The sequence below is a fragment of the Nerophis lumbriciformis genome, linkage group LG32, assembly GCF_033978685.3.
Source record: "Nerophis lumbriciformis linkage group LG32, RoL_Nlum_v2.1, whole genome shotgun sequence".
NCBI classification, from domain to species: Eukaryota; Metazoa; Chordata; class Actinopteri; order Syngnathiformes; family Syngnathidae; genus Nerophis; species Nerophis lumbriciformis.
This window is the reverse complement of record NC_084579.2, coordinates 6,498,047-6,511,728: the sequence shown is the minus strand read 5'-3', so window position 1 is coordinate 6,511,728 and position 13,682 is coordinate 6,498,047. Positions and strand designations below refer to the sequence as shown.

Sequence of the window (13,682 nt, the reverse complement as noted above, 5' to 3'; positions counted from 1 at the left end):
TCCTCCAACATGGCGGCCTGTGCTTCGTCACTTCCGCCAGCAGAGTTTTATTTTATTTTATTTTTTTTAAATCAATTATTATTTTATTTTGGAGAAGATAAGACAAAAACATTTAAAATGTTGGAAATTCAGCAACCTAAACATAGTTATTATTATTTTTTAATTAAACAACAACCGGTAACAGTTAGAGATGCTACCTCAGTAGAATCTTAAAACTCTTTTGTATACTCTAGCCTTTAAATAGACCTCCTTTTTAGACCAGTTGATCTGTCGTTTCTTTTCTTTTCTGCTCTGTCCCCCCTCTCCCTTGTGGAGAGGTCCGGTGGCCATGGATGAAGTGCTGGCTGTCCAGAATCGGGACCCGGGGTGGACCGCTCGCCTGTGCATCGGTTGGGGACATCTCTGCGCTGCTGACCTGTCTCCGCTCGGGATGGTTTCCTGCTGGCCCCACTATGGACTGGACTCTCTCACTATTATGTTAGATCCACTATGGACTGGACTCTCACACTATTATGTTAGATCCACTATGGACTGGACTCTCACTATTATGTTAGATCCACTATGGACTGGACTCTCACTATTATGTTAGATCCACTATGGACTGGACTCTCACTATTATGTTAGATCCACTATGGACTGGACTCTCACATTATTATGTTAGATCCACTATGGACTGGACTCTCACACTATTATGTTAAATCCACTATGGACTGGACTCTCTCACTATTATGTTAGATCCACTATGGACTGGACTCTCACTATTATGTTAGATCCACTATGGACTGGACTCTCACTATTATGTTAGATCCACTATGGACTGGACTCTCACTATTATGTTGGATCCACTATGGACTGGACTCACACTATTATGTTAGATCCACTATGGACTGGACTCTCACTATTATGTTAGATCCACTATGGACTGGACTCTCACCATTATGTTAGATCCACTATGGACTGGACTCTCACTATTATGTTAGATCCACTATGGACTGGACTCTCACACTATTATGTTAGATCCACTATGGACTGGACTCTCACTATTATGTTAGATCCACTATGGACTGGACTCTTACAATATTATGTTAGATCCACTATGGACTGGACTCTTACAATATTATGTTAGATCCACTATGGACTGGACTCTCACTAATATGTTAGATCCACTATGGACTGGACTCTCACACTATTATGTTAGATCCACTATGGACTGGACTCTATTATGTTAGATCCACTATGGACTGGACTCTCACACTATTATATTAAATCCACAATGGACTGGACTCTCACTATTATGTTAGATCCACTATGGACTGGACACTCACTATTATGCTAGATCCACTATGGACTGGACTCTCACTATTATATTAGATCCACTATGGACTGGACTCTCACTATTATGTTAGATCCACTATGGACTGGACTCTCACTATTATGTTAGATCCACTATGGACTGGACTCTCACACTATTATGTTAGATCCACTATGGACTGGACTCTCACTATTATGTTAGATCCACTATGGACTGGACTCTCACTATTATGTTAGATCCACTATGGACTGGACTCTCACTATTATGTTAGATCCACTATAGACTGGACTCTCACTATTATGTTAGATCCACTATGGACTGGACTCTCACTATTATGTTAGATCCACTATGGACTGGACTCTCACTATTATGTTATATCAACTATGGACTGGACTCTCACTATTATGTTAGATCCACTATGGACTGGACTCTCACTATTATGTTAGATCCACTATGGACTGGACTCTCACTATTATGTTAGATCCACTATGGACTGGACTCTCACACTATTATGTTAGATCCACTATGGACTGGACTCTCACTATAATGTTAGATCCACTATGGACTGGACTCTCACAATTATGTTAGATCCACTATGGACTCTCACTATTATGTTAGATCCACTATGGACTGGACTCTCACTATTATGTTAGATCCACTATGGACTGGACTCTCACTATTATGTTAGATCCACTATGGACTGGACTCTTACTATTATGTTAGATCCACTACGGACTGGACTCTCACTATTATGTTAGATCCACTATGGACTGGACTCTCTCACTATTATGTTAGATCCACTATGGACTGGACTCTCACACTATTATGTTAAATCCACTATGGACTGGACTCTCACTATTATGTTAGATCCACTATGGACTGGACTCTCACTACTACGTTAGATCCACTATGGACTGGACTCTCACTATTATGTTAGATCCACTATAGACTGGACTCTCACTATTATGTTAGATCCACTATGGACTGGACTCTCACTATTATGTTAGATCCACTATGGACTGGACTCTCACTATTATGTTAGATCCACTATGGACTGGACTCTCACTATTATGTTAGATCCACTATGGACTGGACTCTCACTATTATGTTTGATCCACTATGGACTGGACTCTCACTATTATGTTAGATCCACTATGGACTGGACTCTCACTATTATGTTAGATCCACTATGGACTGGACTCTCACTATTATGTTAGATCCACTATGGACTGGACTCTCACTATTATGTTAGATCCATTTCACTAAAACTGCCCTCATATATTTGTTGGAACAATTTTTCTTGACAGAACTGAACATCTTCAATATTAAGGTCTCTCAGACAAGGTGTAGTATTCCGCTTCCGCCAGCAGAGGGCGCCCTCGCGTCAGACCAGGAAGTGTCGTTTGCTGCCACCTACAGGACGCTCGATGCCACGCCCCAAAAAAAGGCCAATTTTGACCTCTTGTTGCTGGGGTCAAAAAGGTGAACTCGCAGCCTCCAGAGAAGTGATGTTTTTTTTTAAGTGCGGTCCATTAAAGGACATGTTGTGTGGCCGTAGAGGTCCCGACAGACAGGACTATCATCACATGACACGTGCACGCTCACAGCTGCTCTACTTAAACGCTGCTCGCACAAGAGGGGGACCTCCGTGAAGACATCATATTGCGAAGACATCAACTGAAGACATGGTACGTTCTTGTCCACTTTTATTCTAGCTGACACCATTTTGATTCTATATCTATATTGCTAACAAAACACCATTTTTTGAATTATATTCATATAGCGCTTTTCTCTAGTAACTCAAAGCGCTTTACATAGTGAAACCCGTGATGTAAGTTACATTTTTGAACCAGTGTGGGTGAAGTGTCTTGCCCAAGGACACAACAGCTGTGACTAGGATGGCAGTTTAGAGACCGATGTCTCCTGGTTTTAGTACATCTTGTATTTGAGATTGTTTATAGGGTTAGGTGAAATAAGTGCTCAACTTCAGCCTAAACCCTTTTCGGTCTGTAAAATTTTCAACTTATGAATGTAAAACTGTTTGTTTATTTTGTGGACCACTTGTTTCTGTAATATTACAATATTTTCTCGTAAAATGATTACTTTTTTTTAAGAATCTGGGTATTATCTTCGACCCAACTCTCTCCTTTGAGTCACACATTAAGAGTGTTACTAAAACGGCCTTCTTTCATCTCCGTAATATCGCTAAAATTCGTTCCATTTTGTCCACTAGCGACGATGAGATCATTATTCATGCGTTCGTTACGTCTCGTCTCGATTACTGTAACGTATTATTTTCGGGTCTCCCTATGTCTAGCATTAAAAGATTGCAGTTGGTACAAAATGCGGCTGCTAGACTTTTGACAAGAACAAGAAAGTTTGATCACATTACGCCTATACTGGCTCACCTGCACTGGCTTCCTGTGCACTTAAGATGCGACTTTAAGGTTTTACTACTTACGTATAAAATACTACACGGTCTAGCTCCGTCCTATCTTGTCGATTGTATTGTACCATATGTCCCGGCAAGAAATCTGCGTTCAAAGAACTCTGGCTTATTAGTGATTCCCAGAGCCCAAAAAAAGTCTGCGGGCTGTAGAGCGTTTTCTATTCGGGCTCCAGTACTATGGAATGCCCTCCCGGTAACAATTAGAGATGCTACCTCAGTAGAAACATTTAAGTCCCATCTCAAAACTCATTTGTATACTCTAGCCTTTGAATAGCCCCACTTTTTTTTAGACCAGTTGATCTGCCGTTTCTTTTCTTTTCTCCTCTGCTCCCCCCTACCCCTTGCGGAAGGGGAGACACACAGATCCGGTGGCCATGGATGGGGTGCTGGCTGTCCGGGGTCGGGACCCGGGGTGGACCGCTCGCCTGTATATTGGTTGGGAACATCTCTGCACTGCTGACCCGTCTCCGCTCGGGATGGTTTCCTGCTGACCCCACTGTGGACTGGACTCTTACTGTTATGCTGGATCCACTATGGACTGGACTCTCACAATATTATGTTAGACCCACTCGACATCCATTGCATTCGGTCTCCCTAGAGGGGGGGGGTTACCCACATATGCGGTCCTCTCCAAGGTTTCTCATAGTCATTCACATCGACGTCCCACTGGGGTGAGTTTTTCCTTGCCCTTATGTGGGCTGTACCGAGGATGTCGTTGTGGCTTGTGCAGCCCTTTGAGACACTTGTGATTTAGGGCTATATAAATAAACATTGATTGATTGATTGATGTCAAATTTTTACTTATTAATGCTTTTTAATGGTGACATTTTTTCATGTAAAATTCTGACTTTTATCACAATATTGCCAATAGTTTTGTTGTTCTTGTAAAATAGTGACATTTTCTTAGCAAAATTATGACTTTTGTCATCGTTTTGCCAAGTAAAATTCCAACTATTATTATAATATCGCCAAAATTTTCAAGTTTTCTTATAAAATTGTGACTTTTGTCGAGTACAATTACGACTCTTCATAAAATTTCCAAAATTGTAAGCTTTTCTTGTAAAATTGCGACTGTTAATGAGTAAAATTGCAACTTTGTCATAATATTGCACAAATGTTTGGTTTTTCTTGTAAAGTTTTGACTTACGTTGAGTAAAATTACGACTTTTATTAGATGAAGGCTGCAGCAGAAAAGTGTCCCCAGTCGTCTTGGACTCCATGCCACTGGACCCTGACCCGATTCTGTCAAGGATCGTGTGGTGACTGTCTGTGCACCAGTCTCCCCACGTTAAACAAAGTCACGCACAGGCAATCCTCAATAAAGGGATACACCCCTACCAGGAGGACCGTCATACTCGCTTCGAGTGACCGCCGATGATGATGATGAGAAGCGGGGATCAAACCTAGAACCCTCAGCGTTGATGCAGTAACACAATATTTATATGTTGCTAATAATATTATTTATCTATATAGCTCACACTATATTGATTCTATTTGTTGCCAACACAATATTGATTCTAAATCTATGTTGCTAACACATTATTGATTTTATTTTGATATCCATGCTGCTAACACAATATTGTTTCTACTATTATCGACGGTCCTCCTGGTGGGGGTGTATCCCTTTATAGAGGATGCCTGTGCGTGACTTTGTTTTTACGAGGGGAGACTGGTGCACAGACAGAATCGGGTCAGGGTCCAGTGGCATGGAGTCCAAGACGACTGGGGACCCTTTTCTGCTGCAGCCTTCTCCCGCCATCGCAGCCGTTTTGGTAGTTCTTAAATCTACCCGTCTTCCGCCTGCTTCGCTGTTGAGGTCTTCACAGTATCCCTGACTAGGGGGCAGTCAGGTACTAACTTTGGTGGTAGCTGGGGTGTATATTGTAGCGTCCCGGAAGAGTTAGTGCTGCAAGGGCTTCTGGGTATTTGTTCTGTTGTGTTTTATGTTGTGTTACGGTGCGGATGTTCTCCCGAAATGTGTTTGTCGTTCTTGTTTGGTGCGGGTTCACAGTGTGGCGCATATTTGTAACAGTGTTAAAGTTGTTTATACGGCCACCCTCTGTGTGACCTATATGGCTGTTGACCAAGTATGCCTTGCATTCACTTGTGTGTGTGTAAAAGCCGGGCCGGCACGCTGTTTGTATGGAGGAAAAGTGGACGTGACGACAGGTTGTAAAGGACGTTAAAGGCAGTGCCTTTAAGGCACGGCCCCAAAAATGTTATCCGGGTGGAAATCGGGAGAAATTCGGAAGAATGGTTGCCCCGGAAGATTTTCGGGAGGGGCACTGAAATTCGGGAGTGTCCCGGGAAAATCGGCAGGCCGATATTATCGGCATACTTGCCAACCCTCCCGGATTTTCCGGGAGACTCCCGAAATTCAGCGCCTCTCCCGAAAACCTCCCGGGACAAATTTTCTCCCGAAAATCTCCCGAAATTCAGGCGGACCTGGAGGCCACGCCCCCTCCAGCTTCATGCGGACCTGAGTGACAGCCTGTTGTACATGCATATGTGACCCACCCATAATGTGTCACATTTTTGTGTTGATTTATTTAGTTTATTTTGTGGTTTGAATTCGTTTTTGGAGCTGTCATTACACATTTATCAGTATTCACATTGGTCAGTAGGGCGTTTCTTCCCAATTGAATGCTATCACCTGCAGACCGGAAGTGTCTTGTCATTCTGATGAGCGCGACCAGTCTGTGAACAATTGAAACATCCTGTGTGCTTTTTCCTCCCGTATAACAGGTTAGTTTTGGTGAATCAACTCACTGAATAATATCCATGTGATCTTTATAAGTTTAAGTACACATTCTGATGGTGGAGCCTAACTCTAAAGTGTTTGTGAGTTGTAGTTTGTATTTGTGAATGAATCCAGTGCACAGCTGCAGTAATCAATACAAAAAGGCGACGTGAGTGCGCAATGTTTATATGGGAACTTCTGATCCTAATTCAGACTCCCAAATTAGAGCTCCCGTTTTCTTATTGATTTTATAATGTATATTTGCATAATGTGTGTGTTCTGAAATAGTGACAGAGAATAGAACACGGATGGACAATTCAACCCTTGACTCAACAATGAGTAGAGGAATGTTATGTGTGTGTATATGTGTAAATAAATGAACACTGAAATTCAAGTATTTATTTAATTTATTTATATATATATATTTAATTTATTTATATATATATATATATATATATATATATATATATATATATATATATATATATATATATATATATATATATATATATATAATAAAATATCTATGTGTATATATATATATATATATATATATATATATATATATATATATATAGCTAGAATTCACTGAAAGTCAAGTATTTCTTATATATATTTTTGTATTGTCATTAATGGGCATTGTGTGTATAACATTGAGGACAAAAATAAATGTTTTCCATTGTGGAATAAGGATGTAACATAACAAAAATGTGGAAAAAGTGGAGTGCTGTGCTAACTTTCCGGATGCACCGTATATTTCATCCTCTTAGGCCAGCAGGAAGACCAAGAAGAAAGAAGGCGGAGCCAAGCGGGCCCAGCGTGCGTCGTCTAATGTGTTCTCCATGTTTGAGCAGACTCAGATCCAAGAGTTCAAAGAGGTAACGTGACCCTGTTCCTCTGTGTATCCACTGTACGCATATTATCAATATTAAATATGTATTGTCCTCATCAGGCTTTCACTCTCATAGACCAGAACAGAGATGGATTCATCGATAAAGAAGACCTGAAGGACACGTACGCCTCTCTGGGTGTGTAGTACGACGCCACGGGAGCATGCTTGCAGGCGGCACTAACATACCTGCCAACTTTTGAAATCAGAAAAACCTAGTAGCCAGGGTCCAGGGGCCGCAGGCCCCGGTAGGTCCAGGACAAAGTCCTGGTGGGGGGTTCACTTCGCCCCCCGAAGCAAAATGATTATTAGCATTCCGACAGGTTAAAATGTTGCTAAAACCATCACTTTTCTATCAGTCACAGTGACTTTTCAGAACAAAAACATTACAGCAAAAATCATATGGGTTGATTGACATATTTATTCTGTAAGCTAACTTCAATAGTTTGAAATTATTTTGACAGTTAATGCCAGTTATCCTGTCAACCTTTCACAAGACTTCAATTTGTTACCGTATTTTCCGCACTATTAGCCGCACCTAAAAACCACAAATTTACTCAAAAGCTGACAGTGCGGCTTATAACCCGGTGCGCTTTATATATGGATAAATATTAAGATTCATTTTCATAAAGTTTCGGTCTCGCAACTACGGTAAACAGCCGCCATCTTTTTTCCCCGTAGAAGAGGAAGTGCTTCTTCTTCTACGCAAGCAACCGCCAAGGTAAGCACCCGCCCCCATAGAAGAGGAAGCGCTTCTTCTTCTACTGTAAGCAACCACCCGCCCCCGTAGAAGAAGAAGAAGCGCGCGGATATTACGTTTCATTTCCTTTGTGTGTTTACATCTGTAAAGACCACAAAATGGCTCCTACTAAGCGACAGGTTTCCGGTTCATGAAAAGACGCAATCTCTCCATCCGCACACGGACTACTATTTCACAGCAACTGCCTAAAGACTTTCAAGAAAAGCTGGCTACTTTCCGTGCATATTGTAAAAACAAGATAGCTGAAAAAAAGATCCGGCCAGAGAACATTATCAACATGGACGAGGTTCCACTGACTTTTGATATTCCTGTGAACCACACTGTGGATACAACGGGAGCACGTACGGTGAATATTCGCACCACAGGGAATGAGAAGTCATCCTTCACTGTGGTTCTAGCTTGCCATGCTAATGGCCAGAAACTTCCACCCATGGTGATATTCAAAAGGAAGACCTTGCCAAAAGAGACCTTTCCAGCCGGCGTCATCATAAAAGCTAACTCGAAGGGATGGATGGATGAAGAAAAGATGAGCGAGTGGTTAAGGTAAGTTTACGCGAAGAGGCCGGGTGGCTTTTTTCACGCAGCTCCGTCCATGTTGATATACGACTCCATGCGCGCCCACATCACGCTGGTTTTTAATATATTATTAAAGTTTGACTGACCTATCTGACTGTTTTTTTGACATTCCTTTAGCGCAGTTAGATGCGGCTTATAACACGGGGCGGCTTATAGGTGGACAAAGTTTTGAAATATGCCGTTCATTGAAGGCGCGGCTTATAATCCAGGGTGCCTTATGGTGCGGAAAATACGGTAATTGAAAGTATAAACAGTATAAACACTTTTTACAGTAAACAAATGGTAAAACAGTACTAAACAATTCCATTAAAAAAAAAAATTGGTGTCATTATTAACTTTCTGTCCAAGCTTGTATAATCTACTGCCTTGTTCAATTGTAAAAAATATTCTGTGCCTAAAATTCACATTTCTATCACAATTATCATACTGTAAACATGGTAAGCTAACTTCATTAAAATTAATAGTCCTGTCAATAGCATGGAATTACAATTCAAATGTAGTTTTTTTGTAAGCCTTTCAAAAGAATTCAAAATATGAAAAATTAATGAAAATTAATTTAAGCCATCAGACACTTGAAAAGTGGCACATCACATCTCTAATGTAATCATTTTAACTTTTCAACAGAAATAGCACTGCAAAAATATTAAGGACATACTTCTGTATTTTGGTAGTTATGCTGTCAACATTTAACAAGATTTCTTCAACTTGGACTTGAAAGCATAAATAGTATAAACACTTTTAACAGTATAACAGTACTAAACAATTCCAATAGATAACATTGGTGTCATTACCTTTTTGTGGCTAAAATCCAAATGTATTCTATCAGATTGATCATACTGCAAAAATGATATGGTAACTTTATGATAAGTTTACTTGAAGTGGCATAAAACACTGAAAGTGATTGTTCCTATAACCCCTTTGTTTCAAATGTTTGTTCCACTTGTGGCAGTCGGGCACCAGCATACCGTCTTTGACAACTTGAAGTGGCATAAAACACTGAAAGTGATTGTTCCTATAACCCCTTTGTTTTAAATGTTTTATGCCACATCAAGTTGTCAAAGACGTGCTGTGAATTACAGCCGACAGGATTGTGCACCAAACACGAAGCAAGGCCAAAGTGCATGCATGGTGCAGGAGAACAAAGGACTTCTTTCATTTAAGGTTTGTGATAAACCATCAAACTCATTCGTTAAAAGGACTCTATAGAAATATAAAGTGAGTTTTTCTGGACATTATCATGCAAGAAAAGTTTATTTTTGGGACCGCGATCACCGCGTAATGATTTTTAAAGGTTGCATTACAAACATTTAACTGTCCCATGTGATCAGCCAGTGCGATTGGAAGTCCATGCTCAATTATTGCCTCCGTAAATAAAACTTCGGCATTTATCACATCCAAAAAATCTGTTTGGGCGACGAAAAACGTTGAAAGTTTTCCACTTGTATCGCTAGCAACGGCATTAGACTTGTGTTTTTTTGTCCCAACGTGGTCTTTTACATCGCTAATTCCTCCGTGTCCGATCGAAAAATCTTGTCTGCACAAGGTGCAATTCGCGTAGTTTTCACCCTTTTTGGAAGGGATAATTATTCCCGGATAGGCTTTTGAATATTCTTCACGGAATGACTGCAGTTTTCTTTTCGGTTTAAGACTCGTTTGCGATTTTTCTCCGGCTGATTCCATGATCGTTCGCTCGTTTGGAAACAATGGCAACAGGTGCCTCGTGCTTGGCAGCGGTGCTATAAATAGCCTCGCGCATGGCATTCGGAATGGCTCGATAGGAAGTTACGGGAAGCAGTGTCGATTGTCATTGTTGTTACGCGATTTGGTGAATAAAACTTAAAAAAAAAAAAAAAAAATTTAATTAATGAAAAAACGTATTTTTTATCACTGCAACCGTAACCCGGAATAGGTTGATGAAAACCGTACTAATTACGGGAAAACCGGAGTAGTTGGCTGGTATGCACTAACTGCAGCAACTTTTGCCCAGGCAAAGTGAACGTGAAGGACCAGGAAGTGGAGGAGATGCTGAAAGAAGCGAGCGGTCCCATCAACTTCACCATGTTCCTCACTCTGTTTGGAGCCAAGCTTCACGGTGAGAGACAAAGCACGCTGTGCTGGTTTTCCACGGCAATGACCTTTGTTCTGCTAGGCACCGACCCAGAAGAGACTATTCTGAGCGCCTTCAAAATGTTCGACGCCGACGCCAAAGGCTTCATCCACAAAGACGAGTGAGCGCTCGCTTCCTGGTCAAGTTTCACATTGTCAACTTTTAATTATATATATTTTCTTTTAGCTTACAGAAACTCTTGACAACACAAGCTGACAAGTTCTCACAGGACGAGGTAACCGCTATGATATATTACGATAACTCACGTTTAATAATGGGACTTTTTCGCGTTCAGGTCAAGCAAATGTTTCAGTCGTCCAACATCGACTCGTCAGGGAACTTGGACTACAAGTCTTTGTGTTACATCATCACTCATGGCGAGGAGCGTGAAGAATGAAGGAAAAACCAAGACAGCACCTTATTTATCCTTTTATTTTCTTCTTGTTGCTAGGCAGAATACCAGATGAAAGATGTCTGCTTCCTGTTGCTAGGTAAAATACAAAAAAAATGGCATGTCTTCTTCTTTGAATAGAAAATAAAAAAATATCTGCCCTGTTGCTAGGTTGAATAGACTATAAACATGTGTGCCTCCTGTTACTAGGCAGAATAGATCATTTAAAAAATGTCTGCATCTTTGAGTAGAAAATAAAAAAGGTCTGTCTCCTTGAATAGAAAATAAAAATGGCTTAAAATAGAAATTATGAAATGTATGCTTCCTGTTTGTTAGTATGAATTAGAGATGCGCGGTTTGCGGACACAACCGCGGAGTCCGCGGATTATCCACGGGTCGGGCGGTTGAAATAAAAAAAAAAATTAGATTTTATCCGCGGGTCGGGTCGGACGGTTGAAATGAAAAAAAAATTAGATTTTAAATAGATTCAGGCGGGTGGCAGTTAAACCAAATTCGGAAATATATATACATAGTTAAATGTTGTTACCCACATACGAAAAACGAGCAGGCACCTGCAGCATATGCCACAACAGAAGAAGAAGAAAAAAAAGAGATGGCAACGCCGGCAGCAAACGTGGTACGCGACAAACTAAAAAAGGGAATACTAAAGACCAGGGGGGAAAAAAAGGCCAGAAAAGTTCAGCGTGGACTCGTTTTTATGAGGTTGTAAATCAGGATGATAGTAATGCTGGCTACGTGATTTGCAAGAGCTGCGACGCTGTTTATGTCTACGACAGTCACAAAACCGGGACATCTAACATGGTGCATCACATTTGTGCAAAACCCCGAACCTCCGCAAACACCCTGAGCATGAGCAGTTTCGTCCGCCGTGATCCCAGAAGAGTGCCGCAGGATGTTAAAACAAGATAGAACGCAGCTGCCTGCAGCAGTTTGAGTGGCGCGAGCGCGCTTGGAGGTGCGCTCAGCGCGGCTCCCAGATGATTGCGCACTGGTGTGCGTCTGGGCCGTGACAGCGTGGCACGCATTGAATGTCTCTGCTGCATTGGATCAGTCTCCTTTCTTTAACAGGCAAAAGCTTTATAACCTCACTAATGCCTTGCATCGTCTATATTAGATATATAACAACGGGCGGGTGCGGGCGGGTGCGGTTTTGATTAAATGTTAGTTCGGGTGGATGCGGATGGTTGACGACTTTTGTGATGCGGTTGCGAATGAAATAATTGCCTATCCGCGCATCTCTAGTATGAATAGAAAATAAAAAAATGTCTGTCTCCTATTGCTAGGTAAAATATAAAATGTTTCCCTCCTGTTGCGAGGCAGAATATACAATAAAATGTCTTCCTCCTTGAATAGAAAATAAAAAAAATATCAGCCTCCTGTTGCTTGGCAGAATAGACAATAAAGAATGGCTGCCTCTTTAAAACTGAACAATAAAAGATGTCTGTCTCTTGTTGCTAGGTAGAATATAAAATATGAAATGTCTGCGTCCTGTTGCTAGTCATAATACAAAACAAATGTGTGCCTACTGTTGCTAGGTAGATTAAGAAATTTAAAAAAGGGTCTGCCTCCAGTTGCTAAGCAGAATAGACAATAAAACTAGCTGAATGGAAAATAAAAAAATGGCTTCCTCTTTTTGCGAGGTAGAAAAGAAAATAGAAAATGTCCGCCTCTTGTTGCCAGGTAGAATATAAAATATGAAATGTCTGCGTCCTGTTGCTAGTCATAATACAAAACAAATGTGTGCCTACTGTTGCTAGGTAGAATAAGACATTTTAAAAAGTGTCTGCCTCCAGTTGCTAAGCAGAATAGACAATAAAACTAGCTGAATGGAAAATAAAAAATTGCTTCCTCTTTTTGGGAGGTAGAAAAGAAAATAGAAAATGCCCGCCTCTTGTTGCTAGGTAGAATATAAAATATGAAATGTCTGCGTCCTGTGGCTCGTCATATTACAAAACAAATGTGTGCTTACTGTTGCTAGGTAGAATAAGAAATTTAAAAAAGGGTCTGCCTCCAGTTGCTAAGCAGAATAGACAATAAAACTAGCTGAATGGAAAATAAAAAATGGCTTCCTCTTTTTGCGAGGTAGAAAAGAAAATAGAAAATGTCCGCCTCTTGTTGCCAGGTAGAATATAAAATATGAAATGTCTGCGTCCTGTTGCTAGTCATAATACAAAACAAATGTGTGCCTACTGTTGCTAGGTAGAATAAGACATTTTAAAAAGGGTCTGCCTCCAGTTGCTAAGCAGAATAGACCATAAAACTAGCTGAATGGAAAATAAAAAATGGCTTCCTCTTTTTGCGAGGTAGAAAAGAAAATAGAAAATGTCCGCCTCTTGTTGCTAGGTAGAATATAAAATATGAAATGTCTGCACCCTGTTGCTAGTCATAATACAAAACAAATGTGTGCCTACTGTTGCTAGGTAGAATAAGAAATTTA

At 40.6% G+C, this 13,682-nt stretch overlaps 1 protein-coding gene across 1 annotated transcript; it reads left to right on the top strand.

Annotated features, from left to right (window-relative positions):
- The first annotated feature begins 2,645 nt into the window (after positions 1-2,645).
- LOC133574633 (myosin light chain 5-like) lies at positions 2,646-11,390 on the top strand. Its single transcript, XM_061926825.1, has 8 exons — positions 2,646-2,794; positions 2,871-3,000; positions 7,272-7,379; positions 7,454-7,529; positions 10,714-10,818; positions 10,876-10,954; positions 11,020-11,068; positions 11,129-11,390. The coding sequence occupies exons 2-8, from the start codon at positions 2,998-3,000 to the stop codon at positions 11,228-11,230; spliced, it is 522 nt and encodes a 173-aa protein (XP_061782809.1). The 5' UTR covers positions 2,646-2,794; positions 2,871-2,997; the 3' UTR covers positions 11,231-11,390.
- The last annotated feature ends 2,292 nt before the right edge of the window (positions 11,391-13,682 follow it).